The following is a 23633-nucleotide window of genomic DNA, read 5'->3' on the forward strand; positions in this document are numbered from 1 at the left end:
TGAGCTAACTGCTCAAAAATTATTTGTGTCATGTTTGGGCTTAATGATTTCTAATTATACATAAAATTACTATCATTAGTTTATAGACTACAGTACCAATTGACTATTACAGATCATGGTAAAGAGAGGGAGACTTGGCAGTAGCATTTGACAGAGCTGGTCTCTCCCATTCTGTGACATGTCCTCACTTGGCTCATAGAACACCACGCTCTCTGATTTCCTCTAATCCCCCTGACCACTGTCTCATCGCCCTCACCTCTGAGTCCCTGGTCCTGTCCCTCTCCATCCATCCATACTCCTAGGGGATTTCATGTAGCATCACCAAGATGCTCATATCTCCCAAATGTATTCTTCACTCTGGACCACTCCCCTGAGTGTCTGAAAAGCAACTCAAACCAATCATACACCAATTCCCAGTAGGGAGTGTGCATGAGGCAGCCAACCAACGATTCTCTCTCATCATTGATGTTTCTATCTCTTTCTCCCTCTCCCTTCCTCTCTGAAATCAATAAAGATATATCTTTTTTTTTTAATGAGATAGAATCATTGATTGGCCACCTACTACTGGTTGAAAGCCAAGATCGGCCAAAAGGGATGCCTCCTGCACCAATTAGCCAAGTTGTGAATGCAAAGGAAAAGCTCTTAAAGGAAATTAAAAGTGCTACTCCAGTGCGCACATGAATAAGAAAGTGAAAAAACCTTATTGCTGATGTATAGAAACTTTTAGTGGTCTGGATAGAGCAAACCAACAACATTCCCTTAAGCCAAAGGCTAATCCAGAGCAAGGCTGTAACTCTGCTCAGTTCTATGAAGACTGAGAGAAGTGAGGACGCTGCAGAAGAAAATTTTGAAGCTATTTTGGTTCATGAGGATTAAGGAAAGAAGCTGTCTCCACAACATAAAAGTGCAAGGTGAAGTCAAATAATGACGATACAGAAGCCACAGAAAATTAGCTAGAAGACCCTGCTAAGATAATTCATGAAGGTGGTTACAGTAAACAATGGCTTTTCAATGTAGACAAAACAGCTTCCTATTTGAAAAAGATGCCATCTAGAACTTTCATAACTAGAGAGAAGTCAATGGCTGGCTTCAAAGGTTCAAAGAACCTGCTGACTCTCTTGTTAGGGTGACTCTAAGTTGAAGCCATCGTTCATTTACCATTCCGAAAATCCTAGGGCCATTAAGAATTATGCGAAATCTCCTCTGCCTGTAATCTATAAATGGAACAACAAAGCCTCAATTACAGCACATCTGTTTACAACATGGTTTAAAGAATATTTTAAGCCCACCATTGAGACCTGCTGTTCAAAAACACAAATTCCTTTCAAAATACTACTGCTCACTGGCAACGTACCTGGTCACACAAAAGCTCTGATGGACATGTACAGTGAGCTGAATGTTGTGTTCATGTCTTCTAACACAACATCCATTCTGCAGCCCATGGATGTAATGTCAACATTCAAGTCTCATTATTTAAGAAATAGATTTCGTAAGGCTTTTGCTGCCATAGATATCGATTCCTCTGATGGATCTGAGGAAAGTAAATTGAAAGCTTTGGAAAGGATCCACCATTCTAGATGCCATTAAGAACATTCATTTGTGGTCCATGAGAAGAGGTCAAAATATCAATGTTAATAGGAATGTGGAAGAAGTTGATTCCAACCCACATGGCTGACTTTGAGGGGAGACTTCAGTGAAGGAAGTCACTGCGGATGTGGTGGAAATAGCAATAGAACTAGAATTAGAAGAGGAGCCTGAAGATGTGACTGAATTGTAACATCTCATGACCAGACTTGAATGGATGAGAAGCTGCTTCTTATGGATGAGCAAAGAGTGGTTTCTTGAGACAGAACAAACTGATGGTGAAGATGCTGTGAAGATTGCCGAGAGGACAACAAAGAATTGAGACTATTACATGAGCTTAGTTGAAAAGCAGCAGCAGGTTTTGAGGGGACTGATTCCAATTCAGAAAGAATGTCTACTGTGGGTAAAATGCTATCAAACAGCATCACGTGCTACAGAGAAAGCAGTCATGGAAGGCAGGGACCATTGATGTGGCAACCTTCAGGAACCACCTCGCTGCTCAGTCAGCAGCCCTCAACATCCTGGCAAGACCCTCCACCAGCAAAAAGATGGTGACTCACTGAAGGCCCAGATGATGGTTAGCATTTTTTAGCAATAAAGTGCTTTTTAATTAAGGTATTTATGATGTATGAAGACATAATGCTATTGTTTTAAGACACTTACTAGTCTACAGTATATTGTAAACAGAACTTTTACATGCACTGGGAAAAAAAATTTTTTTGTGACTTGCTTCATCGTAATATTAACTTTGTTGTGGTGGTCTGGAACCAAACCCACAATATCTCCACAGTATGCCTGTATTATCTTTCAGATCGCCAGTCTTTCCCCCACTTCAACGCAGCATGATCAGAAGAAAACTCCCAGCCCCTGGCTTCAACCTGGGAAGGGAAAGGTTGGAATGTGCATCTAATGTTCTGGGTTTCTAGGGTCCTGCCTAACGGACTGGTTTCTTTTAAATATATTTATTTAAGAGAAAAGAAGAGGGGGAAGAGAGAGATAGAAACATCAGTGATGAGAGAGAATCACTGATCGGCTGCCTCCAGCATGCCCCACACTGGGGATTGAGCCCAATATCCGGGCATGTGCACTGACAGGGAATCGAACCATGACCTCCTGGTTCATAGCTTGATGCTCCACCACTGAGCCACACTGGCTGGGCGGGACTGGTTTCCATCTTGCCTATTTCAGAGCACTGATAGGGCCTGGCACAGTCTAGATGCCTGAGGAACACTGAGAACAAAAGTGAGCTGGACATCTTGCCTCTGCTCCAGAGGACCCATGGTACAACAGACAGAGGCCAACACAGCTTGGCAGCCTCTCCACCGTGGGGCAAGAAAAGAGTGGAGCATGCGTCCAACGTTCTGGCTTTTGGGGGGCTACCCAAAGAGATGGTTTCTGTCTTGCCCAACACAGAGTACTGACAGGATGCAGCACACTCTACAAACCTGGGGACCACTGAGAATAAAAGTGACTTGAATGGCTTCCAGCAATTCCAGAAAACCTGCAGTACTGCGGACAGACACCAGAGGTAGCAAGAGATTATAAGCCCCTAAAAAAAAAAAAGAAAAAGAAAAAGAAACTGGCAAATCCATCTAATTGGGAATTTACATGCACAAGTCCAGAGAAGATGAATCTACAGCAAAGGTTTGAGAGGCCTCTCAAGCGCAGCTAAATTGGTGAAAGTCTTTCTCTATACATAGTCAGTCGGTAAAGATTGAAGAGGGGGCTGTGTTTTCAAATAGATAGATCACAACCGAAAGAGACAGGAAAGCATGGCGCAATGAAAGGAACAGAATAAATCTCCAGAAACAAAGTTATAATAATATATGTATTAGTGAGGTTTTAAAGGATGATTAAATAGGAAAATAAATCACTTTGAAATTTATGAAAATCAGATGAGTGAAATGTAATTCTAATATATGATTACTGGCTCATTTGCCTTCCTCCCTATTAAAACATTGATCTTGGTCCTTGAAGCCATGCCGTTATAAAGATTTATTTTACCAAAGAGAGAGAATATAATTTATTAAAGCCATATGGTTATAAAGGTGAGTAATATAATAAATAATGGGCAACTTCTGCGTTGAAAAAATACTAAATAAGCACAAAAATACTCAACCAGCAGTGAATATTAATGAAGCTAAAGTGGATTGCCTCTGTGGGGCAGAAAGAAAAGAATTAGGTCATATATTGAGCTCTGTTTGTTGGCATTCCAAAAGCAATGTAGCAAAAATGACCATCTCCACCTCCAGATGGTCTCCACCTGCCATGACCTTCAAGTTGTTTGCACGATCCTAAGTACTAAATGTGGGTGGTGCTGAAGAGTGGGACCATTTTCGAATTCACACAGTTTCCTCCAGCAGTGTCCCGAAACCCCAGGCCTTTTTCTCCTATCCACGACTAAACACATCTCAATTCAGATTCTAAGAATCAGATATTTCAACCCAAAAAAGGGATGGAGTAGGAGTATGGTATAAGGGGATAACAACAGCAAACAAACCTAACATTTTTTAAGCACTTAAATGCTTTACTTGAATTACCTCTTCATTCTTCCCAGCAACCCTCTTTCATATGTATTCTTTCCTCAGTCCAGAGAGATCATTTAAAGTTTAGAGAGCAACATTACTTGTTCAAGATGGCACCTCTAAAAAAGTACTCAACTGGAGTTTAAAATACATTTATCCCAAAGTTTAGGCTTTTACCACTACTTCGGGCTACCTCCAAGACAGCCTAGGGCTCTTCTTCTTATTATTATTTTTTAATTTAGAGTACTTCTTCTAACACCCAAGGGACATGGGGATTCTTCAGAGATTTTTAGTACCTCTTAAGATTAGGAGGCACAAAGAGAGTGAAGTGATCGAGATCTTATGTAGAAACAGGCAAGGGAATGGGTGGAACAATGATATTAGCTGCCAGGTGTACTGTCAATACTGGAAATGTTGCTATCATCTAAAAATAATAGAGAATTCAGTATATAAGTACATGAGGAGACTTTTCAAAATTTAAGTCAAATAAGTGAGAGGCAGAAGTGTCTGAATGTGGCAGGAGCTAAATGAGGGTCAGAGAATATTAACTTTGATAATTGTGAATAAAACTTGAGTAATAACTTGTATGTGTATTCTATAAATATAAAGGGCTACAAAGGGCAGAGAAAGCATTCGGGAATCCATGGCCAAAGGAAATAAGAGAGGAAAGGTCTTAGAACACAAAGCTGGATTAAAACCAATAATAATTTCTTCCCTCAACCTACTGTTTCAACGCATTCAAATGATGTAAAACCAACTATAAGATGAGGAAGAGTGTTTTCAAAAACCAGTCGGATCTCTCCTTATAAGAAAGGTCTAGGGCTTTCTTCTTGACCAGGATTCTTGGTTTGGCTTATGTTTCGTGCAAAAAAAAATCTACAACAAAAATATAGCTATCTCAAGGAGCCGAACTGAAACTTGCAAGTCACTTTGGGATTATATTTTAAAACAAAGTGTTTCTCCATAAAGATACTATTCTGCTTTTATAGAGTACATTAAAACTAAATTAGTTTTTATTCAAAAGCTCTTATTTTCCCATACAGTGTACATTGCTTTCAGTTGGGGTTTAGAGAAGCAATGATTAACCACTTCTCCCTAGGTACCTAGAAAAGGCAGTTATCAGTTATATTGGGCTCGGTGAAAGATGGGAGCTACAACTTGTTAACCACGAGGGGTGCCAAGCTCAGAGGATCTCACCACAAACTCATCTTTTTTTACCTTACGATGGTCACGGCCACAACTAACCCAGCTCTCCTGCCTTATATTTTCCTCTCATTTGCCACAGCCAACTTTCTCAGGCGGCAATGCCCACTGAGCCCGAAGGACCTCCAGCAAGTAACCCCAGGTCCATAGGGGTCCGCTGGCAGTTCTAAGGCAGGGCAAAGGGGAAGAAAGCTGGGAGAGGCCAGGATAGAAATACAGAAGAGCAGGAACAGAAGAGGATGAGAAGGTATAGTGGGAGGGAGACATAAAGGAAAAGGAGAAGAAAAGGTGGCAGAAGTAAGAAAAGAGGGAAGACGTGTCGAAAGGAGACAGTCTGCAGAGAAGAATTCAGTGTGAAGGAGAAAAGTGGACCCGGGGCCCCCACAGGCAAATCAGGACAGCTCTGTGCTGTGAGGTGCCTCCTCTAACTCTTAGTCTTTCTTTCCCCACGGAGGAAACAGAGTAACACCCCTCTGCGCCGTTACCTGGATGAGTTCGTCCAGCTCAGTCGAGTTGACGCAGGAGTGCTGGGAAATGAATGTCTGCTTCTGGATCACGATGGTGGTCCTCTGCGAGATCTCGTGAGGCTGCTCCAGGGCTTTGAACACGGTGGCTCCGATGATCAGATAGAGGACCACCACCAGGAAAATCGTGGAGACCGTCTTCCATTTCATAACATTAATGGTCGTGTCACTCTCCACCCGGGAAGCAAGCACGGTGGGTTTCGTGGAAAACGAGAGCCTCGGTTTGGAGTTCTGAGCGGCAGATTTTGGATCCAGCAAGTCAGGTGCCGCCACTGACAACAGAGAAGGAGGGTTAGGTTGGAGGAGGTTAGTGGGGTAACGGCTGGGCTTGTCGAAGGGGTTGCAAAGGTGGACGGAATTCTGTTCTCCTGGTGGAAGCCCTGGAACCAGAAATGCACCCAGGAGCATATAAATGGGTTCAAGGAAAAGGGGCTGGGCCTCCGCTCTCTGTTGCTATTGGGGATCCAGATGGGAGGGAAAAACAAACAAACAGGAGTTGGACCGAGAAACTTAAAAAAATAAAAGCATGCCCGCCCAGCTAGTGTGGCTCAGCGGTTGCGCATCGACCTATGAACCAGGAGGTCACAGTTCAATTCCCGGTCAGGGCACATGCCCGGGTTGCTGGCTCGATGCCCAGTGGAGGGCGTGCAGGAGGCAGCCAATAAATGATTCCCTCTAATTGTTGATGTTTCTATCTCTCTGTCCCTCTCCCTTCCTCTCTGACATGTCTGAGGGCTTCCTAATTAATTTCAAAATTTATATCTGTCCACCATGAGTCAACAAAGACTTACTGAACTCCTAAGAGTGGATGATGCTAAAGTAGATATTTGGATACTCATGAAGAAGGTTCCTGGATACTCCCCTTCCCAAGTACTTAACACTCTATACCACGGCAATCAACGTAAATAACATTCTCTACTTTTGCCTTAAAAAATTCATTATAATAAAGGAATTGTATTATAAGTGAATTTATGACCCAGACATTATTGCTCAAAGTAAAACATTAGTAATTTTCTGGTACTACATGATGATGGTAAATAAACCACAGTAGCCCAATCATTTCTTTTTTCTTATCCTCTAAATTGGGCTCATGGTTAAGCATTCCCTATGTTTTGTTATTCAATCTCTGACATGTGTATAAAAACAAGAGTATCGCTACCCATTGTGGCAAAATCCTTGGTGCAGCCAAGACATGACAAGTTCCTTCCATTTCAACAGTGAACATTATCAAGAAAAAAAAAAAGTTTAAAACCTTGTCTCACACCTTGGACCCTACATGCTCTGTACAAAGCTAATTGCTCCATTAGAATGAATTCATGTGTTCTCTTACAAATTCCCATATACTCTGAGGTGACTCTAAATCCATTTATTATTCATCTGAGCTGTTCAAAAATATCATTAATGGATTCCTTTTTAGCTAATACAAGAGATACTAGACTTCTACTTGCTAAGGGGAAAATAAGCCATCTATGACAATATATTTGATTGGAAAAATAACACTGAACCAAAAGGAATAATAGAATGGCCAACAAAAAGGAAATTTTAAAAAGCCACCAACTCAACTAGAAGAATCAACTTATTGCCCATAATTGTTATAGAAACAAGTAGAAATAGTATATATAATACAAGTCTAATAAAATGGTAACCTAACCTAAAAGACACTTTTGGGTAAGTATATGGGAAATCCCAATGGAATTGTCCCCAAATACCCTACAGGAACCTTAAATTACTTGAGGATGAGAAGGAAATAGAGAGTGTCAATTTTCACGTGGCTACATACCTTGCCCTCTTGATTACCGCTGAGTTAAATTTAGGACTACCACAGTTTGAATTCATAAACTAAATCTTCAGTTTCCCATCAAACAAGCAGCTTTGCAAACAAAGCTATTTGAAGCACCAGTGCTAAGCAGTGTTGTGAAATGATGGCAGATAACAGAGGGATCCTCAACCAGCAAAGCTCTGAATGGTTCTGACTTTGAAGAGAGGAAGCCAGAGCTCTGATGGGGTTACAGTGCCTGTACATATGTAGGATCTCCACATACGTTCCTTACAGCAATTAAGTATAAGTATGTACACGTTTCTCTCCTGGGCCTCTCACCTGCTCCGAATAAAGCCCCAAACTCACAGACACTTTGAACATCTCTTGTTCGTAAAGGCAACTTCACTCAAAATCAACACTGGCTATATATTTGGGATTTTCATTAAAAAAAAATACGTTTTAAATAGAAATGCTGATAATAGCTAAAATCACTGTCATCTGCTGTCTAACCACCCCACCAGACCTTCACGCTGCCTTATGAGTTTGAGTGAAAAATAAAGGTCCTAACCTAAAATTAAGCCATTTTTTTTTTGGAATAAAAATAACAAAATCACATAGAAGCTCAACATTATCTCTCTGGAGGAAGCTCCCAATCCTTTCCCTGCAGTTCTCTGTTCTCTCCTGCTTCTGATTGTTCCTGTCAGTGGTTCCCAGTCTGCAGAACCGGAAAACACCAAGACTATTTACCTGGATGCTCCCCAGATCCCAAGCCTCCATCCCAACGCCAAACTAAACATCATTGTATGCTTTCAGAAGAAGGGGATAGGTATATTTTTAAAAGTGTGTGTGTGTGTGTGTGTGTGTGTGTGTGTGTGTGTGTGTTAAGCTAATACCTTTCCTGGTGGAGTTTATTTTAAGCTACTGCCGTATCTTTTAATTAGCAGAAATACATATAATGCTCATTTGGCAGACCGAATGGACAGAAACGGGTGAGGTAGCAAAATGGAAAAAACAACAACAGCCTTTCCTCTCCGTCTAAGATGGGAAACCCTCTGGTTCCCGCCTCCAGTCCTTTGGGGTGTGATCAGCAAGAGAAGCTCCTCAGCCCAAGGAGCCAGAGACTGGTCCCCTCCACACGCTCTGGGCACCACCATGACCGCCCTCCTCTGCCCCCAGCACATCAGCCTCCTCTCAATCCTGCTCTCCCATCCTCACCCAGGTGTGTCTTCGCTCTGCTCCCGGAGTCAATGGACGACTCAGAACCAGGAGAAACGAGCTTCTTTCAGCACCACTGCCTGTCCCACCGGGCAACGGGCAACAAGTGCGCCCAGGGTCACCACGCGTCCTGCCTGTCGGTTGCTCCCAAGGGTTGACCCTCCTCCTCCTTCGGAAACTAGCCTCCCCCCCCCCCCCACCATACACACACACACACACACACACACACACACACACACACACACACCCGGTGTCTCAAACCCATTCCCAAGGCAGATGCAAAACCTGCAGGCACCTGCGGGAGACAGGGGAGAGGCAGCAGAGGAGGAGCAGTGAGTGACAGGTCTGCCTCCCACCCCAGATTAAGACCCCGCACCTCGGACGGGAAATGGAGGTGGGAGAGGTCCGCCGGCAGCCAGCGGGGCATCAGCACCCGTCCCCGGACCGGCTGCGGCGGGAGGCGGAGGGGGTCCCCGGGGTCTCACCTCCTGCGCTCCAGCCGGGTTTCTCCGGCGAGGCGCTGGGCAGCATGAGGCATGCAGCATTCACAGGGTTTGGGCCGGAGACGGACTTGAACCTCTCACACGCGCGCCATGGTACTCACTTCTTATTCGGAGACGGGCTGCGCGCTCCGAGCGGCGCGGGCAGGCATTTTCCCCGGCTTTGTTTTACAAGGTGGGGAGAGCGGGGCTGGACGCGGGAGGGGGTGGGGGGGGGGAGCGTGAGAAGAAACGAAATCGCGGGAAGGAGGGGACACCCGCGGGCTGGGCAGAGGGCGAGGCCCAGGCCAAGTTGGGCTCGGGCGCCGCCGCCCCCGCGCGCGCCTGCGGACGGGCCCGGGTCACCCGGAGAGCGCGGGCGACCCGGGTCCCGCGCCGGCCCGCCGCCGCCGCCGCCGCCGCCGCCGCGCGCTCCGCCCCGGGCTCGTCGCTGGCCCGGCCCCGGCGCGGCGCGGGGGCGGTCGGAGCAGCCCCAGCGGCCGTGCGCCCCGGCGTCTTTGTGCGCGAGCCTCGCTCAGCCCCTCTTCGCATGTCTTTGTGCGTCTCCCCCCGCGAGCCCGCCGGGCCCCACGCGAGCTGCGGCACCGGCTCGGTGGCCCTGCGCGGCTCTCCCCTCCAGCGGGCTCCTCTCCCTCCTTTCGGAACTCCCTCCCCTCCGCCCCTTCCCCGCTCCCTCTCTCTCGCCGCCCGCCTCGCCTCCCCGCACCCCTTCTAGCCCAGCCCTCGCCGGCGTCGCCCCAGCCTGGGGCTCCCTTCCCCAGCCCCGCTCGGCCCGCCTCCCCGCCCGGGGACACAGCCCTGGGACTCACCTGCTGCCTCGGCTCCTCTCGGCCCCGGGGTCTGACCCTGCCCCCGCCCCGGGTCCTCCCTCTCGCTCTCGGGCACGCGGGGCTCCACCGCTCTCCTTCCCAGTCGGGGTGCGGGGCGTAGAACCTCCACGGAGCCCTTGGCCCCCCAGGGCCGTATGGAGACGTCCCCCCTTGGGCGCCCTGAGACCCCTGGAGTGGGGGCTGCCCTGCGGGTGCTGGCTCCTTCCCGCCTACGCCCGGGGAAGGGTTAAGTCACCCGCAACCCCCACCTGCTCTCTAAGGGTGCTCGGCCTGGGGCTAGGAGCTCTGAGCACCACGTTCCGAACCTGCAGGATGGGGAACGCACCGGGAGCCAGGGTGAAAACATCGAGGGGTGCAGAGGGAACGGAGGAAGAATCGGTTAGGCTCTCAGGAGCCAGACCCCTTTGCTGGGGGACAGGGGGTGGCGAACGTTCTTGGCGGAGCGGCGGGGTGGGAGACTTGGGACTGCGGGCGGCCCGGGCGCTCCCGCACACCTCCCCGGCCAGGTCCAGGCCCCGCCCCGACTCGCAGACCAGCTGCGGCGCGGGGGCAGCCGACCTCTGGGGGCCGCGGGCGGGAAGCGAACCTGCGGAGGAGGGATCCGCAGAGTTAGGGCTGCAGCGGTGGGAGGCGAGCCTTCGCCCCGCACACACGAGCAGCCGCGGAACTTCTGTCCCTTGGTGAACTCTCCCTTCCCACTTGGGCAGCCGGAATCCCCAGCTGACCTCCGCCCTCCCACCTCCGCCGCGGCGTGAGGGAGACAGTTTATCTGCCAGAGAGGCCGCTCGGCCAGATCGGAGTCCTTGCCCAGGGCCAGGGCAGCCTCCTGGTGAAAGCTAGAGACGTGAGAAATCCGTGCAAGCCACAAGCCCCGAAGGAGGGCAGGTAGAGCAGGAAGACTCTGGGTTGTAAGAAGAACAATGTCATTCTTTTGCAAGGCTGTGCCCACCAGGGATTAAAAACGTCAAATCATGCTTTCAGTTCCACCCAAGAGATTCAGCACCTCTTTCTGCCAGTGAAAAGGACTTGCTGGGTAGGAATTCCTTCGTGGCGGAATTGAAACACGTTTTTCCTCACTTCTGCTCTCAAGAATGATATATCCTCGGACGTGCTTTCTAAAATGTGAATCTGGTCCTCTCACTCCCAGACTTAAAACCCTCTCAGGCTCTCTAGGTCGCATACAATGTGCTTCCTGATCACTTCGATTCCTGGGTACCGTCACCCCCTCACACACCTTCCCCATCCTTTACCCAGGCCTACATGAGTAAGACACTGCATCAGTGCAGTTCTCCAGAGAAACAGACCAACAAGATTTATTTTAAGGAATTGGCTCACAGGGTTGTGGGACTGGCAAATCCATCCGAAACCCCTAGGGCCGTGGTCCGCAAACTGCGGCTCGCCAGCCACATGCGGCTCTTTGGCCCCTTGAGTGTGGCTCTTCCACAAAATACCACAGCCTGGGCGAATCTATTTTGAAGAAGTGGCGTTAGAAGAAGTTTAAGTTTAAAAAATTTGGCTCTCAGAAGAAATTTCAATCGTCGTACTGTTGATGTTTGGCTCTGTTGACTAATGAGTTTGCCAACCACTACCCTGGGGCCACTCTGGAAACTCAGTTGAGTTGATACTTCAGGCTTGAATTTCATCCTTTCTGGGAAACCTCCGTTTTTTGCTCTTAAGACCTTCAACCGATTATATAAGGTCTACCCACATCATCTAGGGCAATCTTTCCTTAAAGTTAACTGATGGGAGATGTTAGCCACACCTACAAGAATACTTTTACAGCAACACCTAGGGCAGTGATGGGCAACCTTTCGAGCTTGGTGTGTCAAACTTTGCCAAAAAACTGAGCATAACTCGGGTAGTGTGTCACTTTGAGGAAAAAACATTATTTCGCAATATTTATAGTTTAAATAACATAAATGTATAATTGTTATATATAATTGTATTTAATAAACCAAAAACTAAATATTTAGTGCTGACACGCGTGTCAGAGGTTCGCCATCACTGACCTAGGGTAAGTGTTGGATTAGATAACTGGGTACTCTAGCCTCGGCTAGTTGACATCACTGATATTATCCTTCCAATTCCCAGTTGTCTGAAAATTTCTCCTGAATCCTGCCTGTTTGCTTCCCAGGGCAACCTGTGCTTGTACCTTTGCATTTGTCACATTGTCTGGTCACACTGACTTGGCACTTGTCACATGGTGTCGTGCTTCCTTAAACTAGACTATAAGCTCAGGGAGGGCATTGACCACGTCTCTCTACTCCCCATTGTACCCACAATAACCAGTGACTGACACTAGAAAGGTGTTTGATAGACATCTCAGTGAGAGTGTGATTGTTGGCATCATTCACCTGGTCTCGCTCCAGGTGTTCAGAACCGGAGTATCCTACTACAGGTACAGGACATGAGATGAATTTACCACCTCAGCACTGTTTTCTACCTTGTCACAGGCTGTTTGTTCTCTAGGGGAAATGGTCCCAAACACTGTGGGTATTCTGTTTTGGGATGTGTATTTTGGTTGTTTGGTTGTTTATTTTACCTTTTTCCCTTTGGTTCAACAACTTGGTGATTCTTTTTATGTTCCCTCTGTGTCTTTGGCAAATTTAACCACGCCTTGCCAAGCACTGGTCTTGGGTCTAACTGGCTAGTGCTTACTGCAGTGTGGGGTTAACACTCAGTGTGTATAGTGAGTGCTTCCCTTTGCCCAGACTCATGGGATGTAGGACTTGCCACCAATCCCCATGCTGAAATGCCACGTTCCCTCCTTTTCTTCATCAATTCGTATGGAGCAGCTGCCCTCCATGTTCCATTCTGCGTTATTCTCACATTAAGCACATGTGAGTAGGGAGGGGTGGGTTTACTTTACAGAGGCATTAAAACAAGATTTTAAATACAAATTTCCAAGTGTAACATTAACAGGAATCACTCCACCAAGCCAGCCGCAGCCTCGCAAATAATCCGAAAGAACCAAGAAGCCAGTCATCTATCCCTGCTTTCCACTGCAGTCCCTGCACAGGTCCCTCATGTAAGTGCTCCTACCCCTTTAAGAGCCTCTGTGCCAAACACATATTTACTCATGGTCTTTGGAGTAAGAGTCAAAAAAGGAAGTAGACTGGTTTGCATATCATTGTAACTGGAGAAACAAGGAAATGGGATGGTTTATCCTGTTTAATTTTATGCCTGCATTACTCAATACATATAAATTCCATCAAAAGTGGAACAGAAAGACGAGATAGACTCCATTTCTTGTCTGCTGTAGGACACTCGACACCCCCAAACTTTATCTCACATGCTGCCCTCATTCCACTGCCCTCAGAGCTGTTCATTTTGATTTCTGACTTTGGCCTCCTCAAATTTCATAGTTTTTTAAAAAAATGAGCATGCCACAGTCTTCCCCATAATTCCAATCAGACCTGGAATTTTGACATCCAAGTGACTTCTGTGGTATCCTAACTCTACCATTTCTGAACCATGTGAGTTTGAGGGAGTCCCTTTAGACCTCTGGTCATCAGTTTCCTCATCTAAAAAATAAAGATAATACACTGTCCTCACAAGAGATTGTTGTAAAAATTAAAGTGAAACAATATATATGCTTAATATTGTAGATTCTCAAAAGAGTTTTATTCACTCCTGTGCTTGACCTAACCCCATGAACCAGGCGGCTCCTGGCCAAGCAAGACCACCAACAAATTCCAATTCTATAATAAATCTTGCCATTTCTTTGATATTCTGGATAACAAAAATTGCATAGGTCTAAGATAAGGAAGAATAAATCACATTCATCAAATATTTGTTGAATGCCAACGAGGTGCCAAGTAGGAGTTCTGTGGTTATAATAAGGTTGCTGCCTTCATTAAGAGGGAAGCTGCTAGGCCTGGCTGGTTTTTCTCAGTGGTTAGAGCATCAGCTGGCAGAATGAAGGGTCTCAGCTTTGATTCCTGGTCAAGGGCACATACCTCAGTTTCAAGTTCAATCCCTGGCCTCGGTGGGGGCAACCAATCTATGTGTCTCTCTCGAGTTGATGTTTCTCTCTCTCCCTCCCCACTCTTTCCTTCCTTTCACTCTGTCTGAAAATCAATGGGAAAAATATCCTCAGATGAGGATTAAAAAAAGAAAGAAAGAAAAAGAGGGAAGGTGCTAAATAAATACAAATTTCAAACTTGAATACAAGCAATAAAGAATACAGGGTACTCTGATAGACTCTAATGTTGGAGGGTAGGGGAAGACCTGGCTAAGAGGTTCTAGTTGCCTGCAAACTCGGTGGGGGCAGGGGCGGGGCAACAGGACAGGCAGTACTTCAGTGAAAGCTTGCCTAATGTGGTCTGAGGGCACTTACCTCCCCCGTCACAGCTTGTGGAACCCTTCCCTGATTGTGGGTGCAGTGTGTGTCCTGGGTCTGAACCAATGCAGTCATGATTCCTCCGTCTCTCACTTGGTTTAGGGAAGGATCCGTGAACCATTCAGCCAATGGAATTTATGCCAGAGTTTCTGGGAAAAGAGACTTTCATGCTATGCCACTGACTTTGCACCTGAGAGCCTTGGTGGTTTTTATGCCAATAACAGAGAAGAAGCTATCTGAGAAGGGAGCCGATACAGAGCAAGCAGAACCAAGATGAGCAGATCCAGGTGACAACATTTGCTCAGTCCCCTATATGACAGCACACCATAAGGTGCACACATTTTCTGTTTGGATAGCCAGTTTGTGTTGAGATTTCTAACACTAGAAATCAAGAGTTCTATTCGAAACATTGCAATGCAAAGAATTGGACAAGGTGAGAAATAATTTGCCTACAAGTTAACCCACAATGATTCCTGCCTCCTGACATTCATGCCCTTAGGTTGTGCCCTCCCCTTGAATGTGGGCTGCTAATGAATAGAATACAGCACCAGTGATGGGGACACCCATCCATTCCATGACTAGGTTATAAGAAGACCTTGGCTTCACTCTTGAGTGCTCTCTCACTCCCTCTTGGATGGATACCTCTGATGGAAGTCAGCCGCCATGTCATAGGCTGCCCTGAGGAGAGGCTCACCTGAGTAAGCGTGAAAGTGGACCTCCTGCGGTCTCCCAATAGCTGTGTAAGAGAACATGGAAGTGGATCCTCCCCAGCTGAGCCATGAGATGACCATAGTCTTAGATAACACCTTGAGTGCAGTCCCTGAGCCAGAACCACCTAACTAAGCCTCAAGAACTGTGAGATCATAAATGGTTCTAGTTTTCAGCTGCTAAGGTTTGGAGTCATTTGCTATGTAGCAATCCTATATAATAAAAGGCTAATATGCAAATAGACCCATCAGTGGAAAAAAAAAAACAACAACTGGTTGCTATGACATGCGCTGACCACCAGGGGGTGCATTGGAACATGGTGGGCGTCAGCAGCAGGAAGCAGAGTGCGGAACATGGCGGGCGGGCACTGGCCGCAGTGGGATGGTGGAGCAGGTGAGCGGGGTGCCAGACCAAGGCAGGGTGCTTGTCACTGTCATAGGGGCGAGCCTCTGGTGGTTACTGAAAATTCTATGCTCCTGCACACCATGGTTCCACGCCATGGTCCCGCCCGGTGCTTGCACCTGCTGCCAGCGCTGGGCCTGCTCGCACCCGCTGCTGGCACTGGAGCCGCTGTTCACACCCGCTGCCGGCACCTCGCACACACCATCAGCGGGTGTGTGCGAGCGGCAGGTGCCAGCCCCGATCGCTCCTGAGGGCTTCTCCATTTCCCCCTGCTCCTGAGGGGCGATCGGGGCTGCAGCTGCCACTCGCACCCATTGATGGCACCGGCCCGTTTGCACCTGCTGCTGGTGCTGGCCCCAATTACTCTACACCATCAGTGGGCGCAAGTGGGGTCGGCGCCCCAGCGCCTGGGAGCAGTGGCTGCTGGAGTGGGGCTACCAGCAGATAGGGGATGGGGGTAGGGGCACAGTGAGAGGGGCCAGGCAGGGGCATGGAGGTTGGGCCGAGACCTGCCCCTGTGCCCACCGCAGCCTCGCGGCCCACAGTTCCTTTCAAGGTGCACGAATTCGTGCAATGGCCCCTAGTAGGTAATAACAACTTCTAAGAGTTAAATTCCAATCAGGCTTATAAAGAGTTCGGCCTGAGCTATGCAAACTACTTTAAGAAGGCATTCCTCAAAGTATTCAGGTCCCTAAAATTAGATTGTGCCAATTAGAAGGGAAGTCGGACATCACTGGAAGAACAGAAAAGGAAGAGAAGAGGTAGATGTTAGCAGTGCCTATACAACCATGGTCTAGAGCAGCGGGTCATAAACTTGAGCCTGCATCAGAATCGCCTGCATCAGAATCGCCTGCATCAGAATCGCCTGCATCAGAATCGCCTGCATCAGAATTGCCTGGAGGGTTTGTATGACACGGATTGCTGAGCCCATGCCCAGAGTTTTTGATGAGTCATCTTTAGGTTGAGACCTGAGGGTTGACATGAATAACAAGTTCCCATGTGGTGCTGTATCGCAGGGAGCACACTTGGAGAATCCTGGATGAACAACAGAATTTGGGCTCATTGTGCTCTGATATCTCACAGTTACAGAGGCCAGTTAGGCACTGATAAGAAACTGGGCCACTCAGGTCCCCTGCCAACTACTAGTAGTTTGGCAAATCATGGCAGGCACTCGCACATATCACCATTCATTCGCAGTCTCAAAGGGGCACAGTTCAGAAGTTCTCTCCATTCACAGTACCACCTACATGCAGTAAGTCATTGATGGTACAGGGAATATATTTCCTTATTCATTCAAGTAGCACTTATTAGGCACCTTCTGTGTACCAGGAAGGCATGTTTCTAGCACTTCAGGATGTACACAAGCAAAGAAGATATACTGAGTTTCTGTAATCATGGGGTTACAATAAGGAAAGAATGGCACTGGTAAAATTATGTCTATGTCTATTTGGTAAACATCAGTGAGCTGCTGAGAAGATTTCTAATTAAAGCACCTCACCTTGAAATATGAAAAAAATGTCATTTGAAACCTTAGCAAAATTTACCAGAGTTGAGCAGTTCACTTTGTAAAGAATAAAATTAAAGTCACCCTAAAATACATAACTTAGCAATGCCATTTTAAATGGTCTTATGCATTGATCCTTTCAATAAGTACATATAAGAAAATATGAAGAAAGATAAGACTTTTCAGTGTAAACAAGAATCTCTTTTATAATGGTATTTCTTAGTCCCATGTGATTTTTTTCGTTTTGAAAACTCATGTAAGTCAAAACACCCATCTTTTGCATATAAACATGGGTGCTTTAATCAGTGCACACACAAGAGTTCATTAAAAATAAGCTAATATTCATATATAATTTTGCTCAACAGGGAATAAGATAATGAATAAGGGCATTGTAAAAAAAAAAGAATTCTTATAAAATGGCACTCTATTATAATAGAGTAAATTCAGGAAAGATTAGAATTTTCTTAGTTTACAGAGAGGAAATTCTGCTCCAAATTTCCTTTTCCCTTTCAAAGCTGAGTATCATAAACTGTCACTTGTAAATGAACATTTTGCTTATATGTTTCTAGACTTTAAACATTTTCCACCTCTGGTATCACAGGTAAATTTTCCACTAACAGTGAACTCATTAGATAATTTTTTAAGTCTGCCACTATTAGGCAAACCACTTATATCAAATATGATACTTTGTATTAAAGTCAACCATAAATCCAGAGAGAATTAGAGCGTTTTCAATTTTTCTTGATTGCTTTCATTACCTAATGAATTTTCAGCACATCCAGTACTTTATTTAAAACATATCTGTTGTGAACATTTGCCAGTCTAGCATTTTGCCTTCACCTAAGACCACAAATTCTGATAGCAATGAATGTGGCTTTGTAAAGAACAAATCAATTCAATTTCTCTTCTAAACTGAAGTCATAATACATAAAAGTAATAAAAAAGCAAATAGAGAATGAGAGTATTTTAGAAGCTCCTAAAGACATTTTTGGATGGGTTCAACAACCAAGGATCTTAATTGCACCATGTATTAACCTGGATTTCCTTTATATCCGTTTTGTATCTATAATGAAATGAGCACTTGCAAGTGCTAAGTTTATGGAAGAATTGAGATAAAAATCCATGCATCACCCAGGGCGTATTTGTTCTAGAAGAAAACCCTAAAATACAGAATTTTGTGGAATTCCAAATTTTCTTAAGATGGATGTGTGATCTCCAGATTCTACAAAGTGATCAAGGCAGAACTGCCATCCCCAACACCCGTCCCCAGGAACTTTCTCCAGTGGCCTTGTCTCCACTGGTCTCCATTCTCCACACTGGGGCTAGATGAATCTTTTAAAAATAAAATCTGGCTAAATTGAAGTCCTGATTAAAAACACACACTAGCTTCCCATTGCCTTAAGGATAGAGATCAACATGCTAAGGGCAGCCCAGGGCCCTGCATATCATTGCCCTGTTAATACTGATGTTAACAATATGAACAACAGGAATCAAACAATAGGTATCATCTAGGGAGCCATATGTGCCAGCCATTCTTTTAAGACTCTTTCATTTACTATCTCATTTAATCCTCATAATAGCCATGTAAGAACTGTTATTATTCTCAAAGTTATATAATTTCCCCAAAGTAAGTCAATACACTCCACTATATAGGGCCCCCTTCACTAGGTTCCACAATTTCCTGCCTGTAGTTCAGCCACCAGCTGGTTTCCAGTTTCTTGAATACACCCTACTCTTTCTTTCCTTAGAGCCTTCACACATATCAATCCACCTCATTGTGGCTGCGCCCGTTTCCCTCACTACTAGAAAGTAACTTCTGCTCATTTTCTCAGACCTCGGCTAAAACACACCTTCCTCAGAAAAGACCCCATAACCTCCTAACAAGACCAGCCATCCCGCCCACATGTACCCTCACGGCATTCTGTACTTGCCCTTCACGATTCTGGCCACAATTGTCATTAAATTGACTTGTTTAAATCATTCTTTAGTAACTACGTGTTAGGGCTGCTGAAACAAAATACCAAACACTTGGGTGCCTAAAAACACCAGAAATGTCCGGCCTCGGTTCTGGAGGCTGGAAGTCAGGGTGGCAGCAGGGCCAGGCTGCCTCAGACAGCTCTCGGTGGGAATCCTTCCTGGTGGCTTCTGGCTTCTGGTGTTTGTCAGCAGTCCTTGGCATTCTTGGCTGGCAGACGCATCGCTCCAGGCCCGTGGCCATCTTCCGCCTGTGTGCCTGCACACCGTTTCCCCTCTATTTGTGTCTATCTCTGAGTCCCAGTTTCTCCCCTTTTAAAGACACCAGTCCTATTGGCTTAGGGCTCATTCAAATGACCTCATTTTAACTTGATTACCTCTGTAAAGGCCCAATAAGGTCAGATTCCGAGGTACTGAGGCTAGGACTTCAGTGCACCCTTTTAGGGAGATACGGTGCAACCTATAACATTGCCTAGGAGATTAAAACAAGTTCCAAGAGAAAAGGTACCATGTCATCTTGTTCCTTAGCCACATCTTATACATAATAGGCACAAAATTAGATAATTATTAAATGAATGAAAGCCCATATTTAAGAGGTATTATTGAAAGACTCCTGCAGTTAGTTAATCAGGGCTCAGAAGCTCAATGCCTCCAGCACCGGGCAGTAACATAAACTTATGAAATGGGGTGAACTTGAAGAGGTGGTCTAGTCAGCTTTGGTTGATTATTGCCATGGAAAAGCACAGGTGCAATTTTTCATGAGAAGTCAGATATCCACATTGTTTTAGAAGGCACCTTTCCATTTCCAAATGGAGGCAGCTCAGTGTTCAAAAATAAACAATGTTTGGTGGCAATAATACATGTCTACAGGATGAACATGGTCCCAAACGCCCCTGATGGCAGCCTCTACATCAGAAGCTCTGTGAGGTCACATCTACAATGCAATGCAATGACTCTCCGGGGCAATAACATGTGTGGAAACATCTCACCTCGAGTACAATCATGCAGTCCCCAGCACTAGGGCTAGGGGGGCAAAGCACTCCCCTCAGCGCAATATTCAAGATGTCAAAAACAGCCCTAACCGGTTTGGCTCAGTGGATAGAGCATCGGCCTTCAGACTCCCAGGTTCGATTCCGGTCAAGGGCATGTACCTTGGTTGCGGGCACATCCCCAGTGGGAGGTGTGCAGGAGGCAGCTGATCGATGTTTCTCTCTCATCGATGTTTCTAACTCTCTATCCCTCTCCCTTCCTCTCTGTAGAAAATCAATAAAATAATTTTTAAAAAAGATGTCAAAAACACAATGATCAAGATAAACATTCTAATACAATGTTGTAAACATTGATATTAATGCAAAAAAAAATCCACAATGAACAGAAGTTCAAAATTTGAAATACAGGGCCGATCTCACCCTACACTTGCATGTATTGGTCTCTCTCACTTTACCCCACCCCTCACCCTACTGCCCTGTTTCAGGAATACTTACCTTTCCCGCTCCCGCACACATGGGACTCCCCCTGCATCCGCTCCCCTTCCCTGGAGCTCCACGTCCTGGGCGACATTACGTAAGAAGCAGCCCTTCCCCACTCAAAATGCCGTGCCCAGACATGCCCTGCACTGCCACTTGGATGAATTAGCTTACACTTCCTGTGGGTTCTCCAGGATCACAGGGAGCACCTGAGACCTTTCCTAAGCAGCCACCGAAAATACAGACCTTCTCACCCATCATCACCACAAACTCCCCCGTGCGATGATGAATGTGCACAATTAGGTAATAGCAGAGGGCAACATGTTAACTCGTGGCTGTCACAATCTCTACAAGCTTCTCGCAGACCTTGAGAGTCGCAAGGTACTTCGACATCACACCAGGACTAACATAACCATTTCTGCCAATAATTCTATGAACTGTCAAAGCGCCCATTGGGAAAACAATTCAAACCAGCGTAGGACCTGCAATACTACATGATCCCTGAAACTGGAATTTAAATTAAAAGCAGGATCTGATGAGGAAAGTTAAGGTTGGCCCCAAGTTCCTGTGAAATCTGCTTCTTCATACTCTTTTAGAAGACAAAAACACACAATTAGACAATTGATGTAATTTCATCAGGACAGTTACCTGATCATATATCCTGACAGCACTCTGTGAACCTTCCCCGTTATTTACTTCTGATAAATTTGATCACAATTGCCGCGTGTCCTGATTTACGCTCAGAACACCTTTGACATCTGTCTTTATGTCTGGCTTCCTCTACTAGACCGAAAGCTATCAGAGGGCATTCCATCTGAATTCTTTTTTACTTCTTAGAACACATACTAGGTATTAAAATGTCTGAATACAATACCACCGCTATCACAACACACGAAATCACCAGCGTTTATGACGGTCAAAGGATTTCATGGTAACACTGACATTTATCATCAAAAAGCATTTCACTCACATCAAGGTATTTTTGTTACAATGAAAGTCACCATATTTCTTCCAGGCTCTTCGTTACCCAAGTTATCCTATTATCATGAAAGTCAGCATAGTCATTGGTGAAGATTACCAGCTGCCTAGATTCAGGTCCAGGCCTAGTCACTTCTTAGCTGTTGTTTCCTAATCTGTGAAATAGGAATGAAAAAAAATATCAACCTCAACTTGTCAAAGGGACCTCAAAGAGTTAATACTTGAAAACTGTTTAGAACAGTGCCTGAAATATAGTAAGAACTCAATAAACATCAGTCCCCATTAATACTATCATTCATTCCCATTGATAGCACTGACCATGGAGAGAAGGGAAAGGAAATTGGGTCTGAGATAAGAAGTGAAACAAAAAAGAAAAGGCCTAGTATCTTCTAAGGCGTGGCCCAGCAAACATGGAAGCTGACCTTTAGGAACCAAATCAGCAATTGGGATTCAGGAAGGAATCAGGAAATCGAGGATGCAAAAGAAGAAGTCAAATTCCAGCCTTTCTGTTCTAGATAGAAAAGGACTTTGCAACTCAGGCAACTTTTTTCTGGTGCAGGGAGCCTGTCCCAGAGTCCCTGATGTAGGAAAAGTCCCTACCAGGATACAGCCAACAAAGGATGAATAAGTGGGATCCAGTTAGGTTAGAAAAGGAGACAATACGTGGCTTCACAAGGCTACAGTGGGAGCCCAGAAACAGCATAACGTTCTATTCTCACCATTATAGGTGCTGTGTTGCCGCTTTCTCTGCCGTGCACACACTTAGCTCTCCCTTTGACTGTGGCCCCAATAGTTTGGACAGTTGCTATCTGAAACTGTTCTTTCAATTGTGTTGACTTGACTTTCTATCTCCTTAGCAACTATGATTGCTTTAAATGCTCCTGGTTTTACTTGTCCCCCAACCCCCTTTTATTGTTATCAATGTTGTTTTGTGTACACACATAAAAACTCTTCCTTTTTACAGCATATTTTTGATTAAAGTAAAACTTTTGCTAACCCCAAGTTGTAGGTTGATATGGAAACGGATGTATGCAAATAACATAGAAACACAATAAGGGCCCCAGGAATGAAATTTTCTATTGAGCCAACAGGTGTAATGTGTATTCACTATTGTGACTCAGATATTCTGCCTGCTCCCTCTTTGCTGACTTATCAAAGATCTCTTATTACTATCACCCCAGTATCACACTATGCTCATTTTAATTCAAACTGAGATGTCAAATATTTACTGTTCTATTTTTAACAATTATTGATGAAAATCTGTTAACATTATTGCTGACCAAGTACAGCTATAAATAGAACAAACTGACTTTTTTTTTCTTTTCTTTCTTTCTTCCTTTCTTTTTTTTTTTTTTTTCAATATCTACCCAACAGTGGAAGGCTGAGTTTTGTGGTGGTTTTACTTTGGATGAAAGTTGGATAGAAAAAAGACTTTAGTGTTTTCCATTAACATTTTCTCAAGAAGGGGAACCAATAGTATATTGTTTATATTTCAACATGCCTTGCCAACCTTCTTGGTAATTAACTGTTGTGTTTCTTTTGCCTGAAATAATGGGTGTCATTCGCACCATTTTCATCCATGGCATTATCTTCTTTCTATACTGTATCTGCATATTTTGGAAAGTGTAGATCTTAACTCCAGGTGTCTCACTTCTGCCCTTGGCCTCAAAACTGAGCTTGGGATTAAGTGTCCCTTTCCCATGATTCCATAACACATAGTAGATATTGGAATAAAAATTGAACCATCACTATTGCTTATGTAGAAATATACTAAAAACTCCAGAGGTTGGGCAATACAAATATGAAAACCAGACAGCCCTGTCTATAAAGATTTGATTATCTACCTTGGAAGACAATATCTCTATGAAAAATAAGATTATAAAGCAGACTTGGAAGGGACCACAAAGGAAACATCTGCTCAGGTACATAATAAATATTTATTTAAATAAATTACATGGGAGCCCTTGCCAGTGATATTCTGAAGACCTCTGAGAATACAATGTTAACAATTCGTTTGAAATATGAAATAAGAAAGTAAGTTATTTTTTTAATCAACTCATGATGATTTCTTTGTCATTAATCTTGTGCAGATTTCCTCAACATTGTATAGTAAAGTCGT

At 45.0% G+C, this 23633-nt stretch overlaps 1 protein-coding gene across 2 annotated transcripts in view; it reads right to left on the minus strand.

Annotated features, from left to right (window-relative positions):
* Positions 1-9636, minus strand: part of KCNK2 (potassium two pore domain channel subfamily K member 2) — a 103128-nt gene extending 93492 nt beyond the window's left edge. For both annotated transcript variants that reach the window (XM_079761923.1, XM_079761922.1), the window contains exons 1-2: positions 9296-9636; positions 5798-6108 (exon numbers count right to left, since the gene is read on the minus strand). In XM_079761923.1, coding sequence (XP_079618049.1) covers positions 5798-6108; positions 9296-9341 — 357 coding nt within the window. In that variant the 5' untranslated portion in view covers positions 9342-9636. The remainder of the gene's footprint in view (positions 1-5797; positions 6109-9295) is intronic.
* Between the last annotated feature and the right edge of the window lie 13997 nt (positions 9637-23633).

This window comes from Cnephaeus nilssonii, assembly GCF_951640355.1.
Source record: "Cnephaeus nilssonii genome assembly, chromosome: 21".
Classification (NCBI taxonomy): Eukaryota; Metazoa; Chordata; class Mammalia; order Chiroptera; family Vespertilionidae; genus Cnephaeus; species Cnephaeus nilssonii.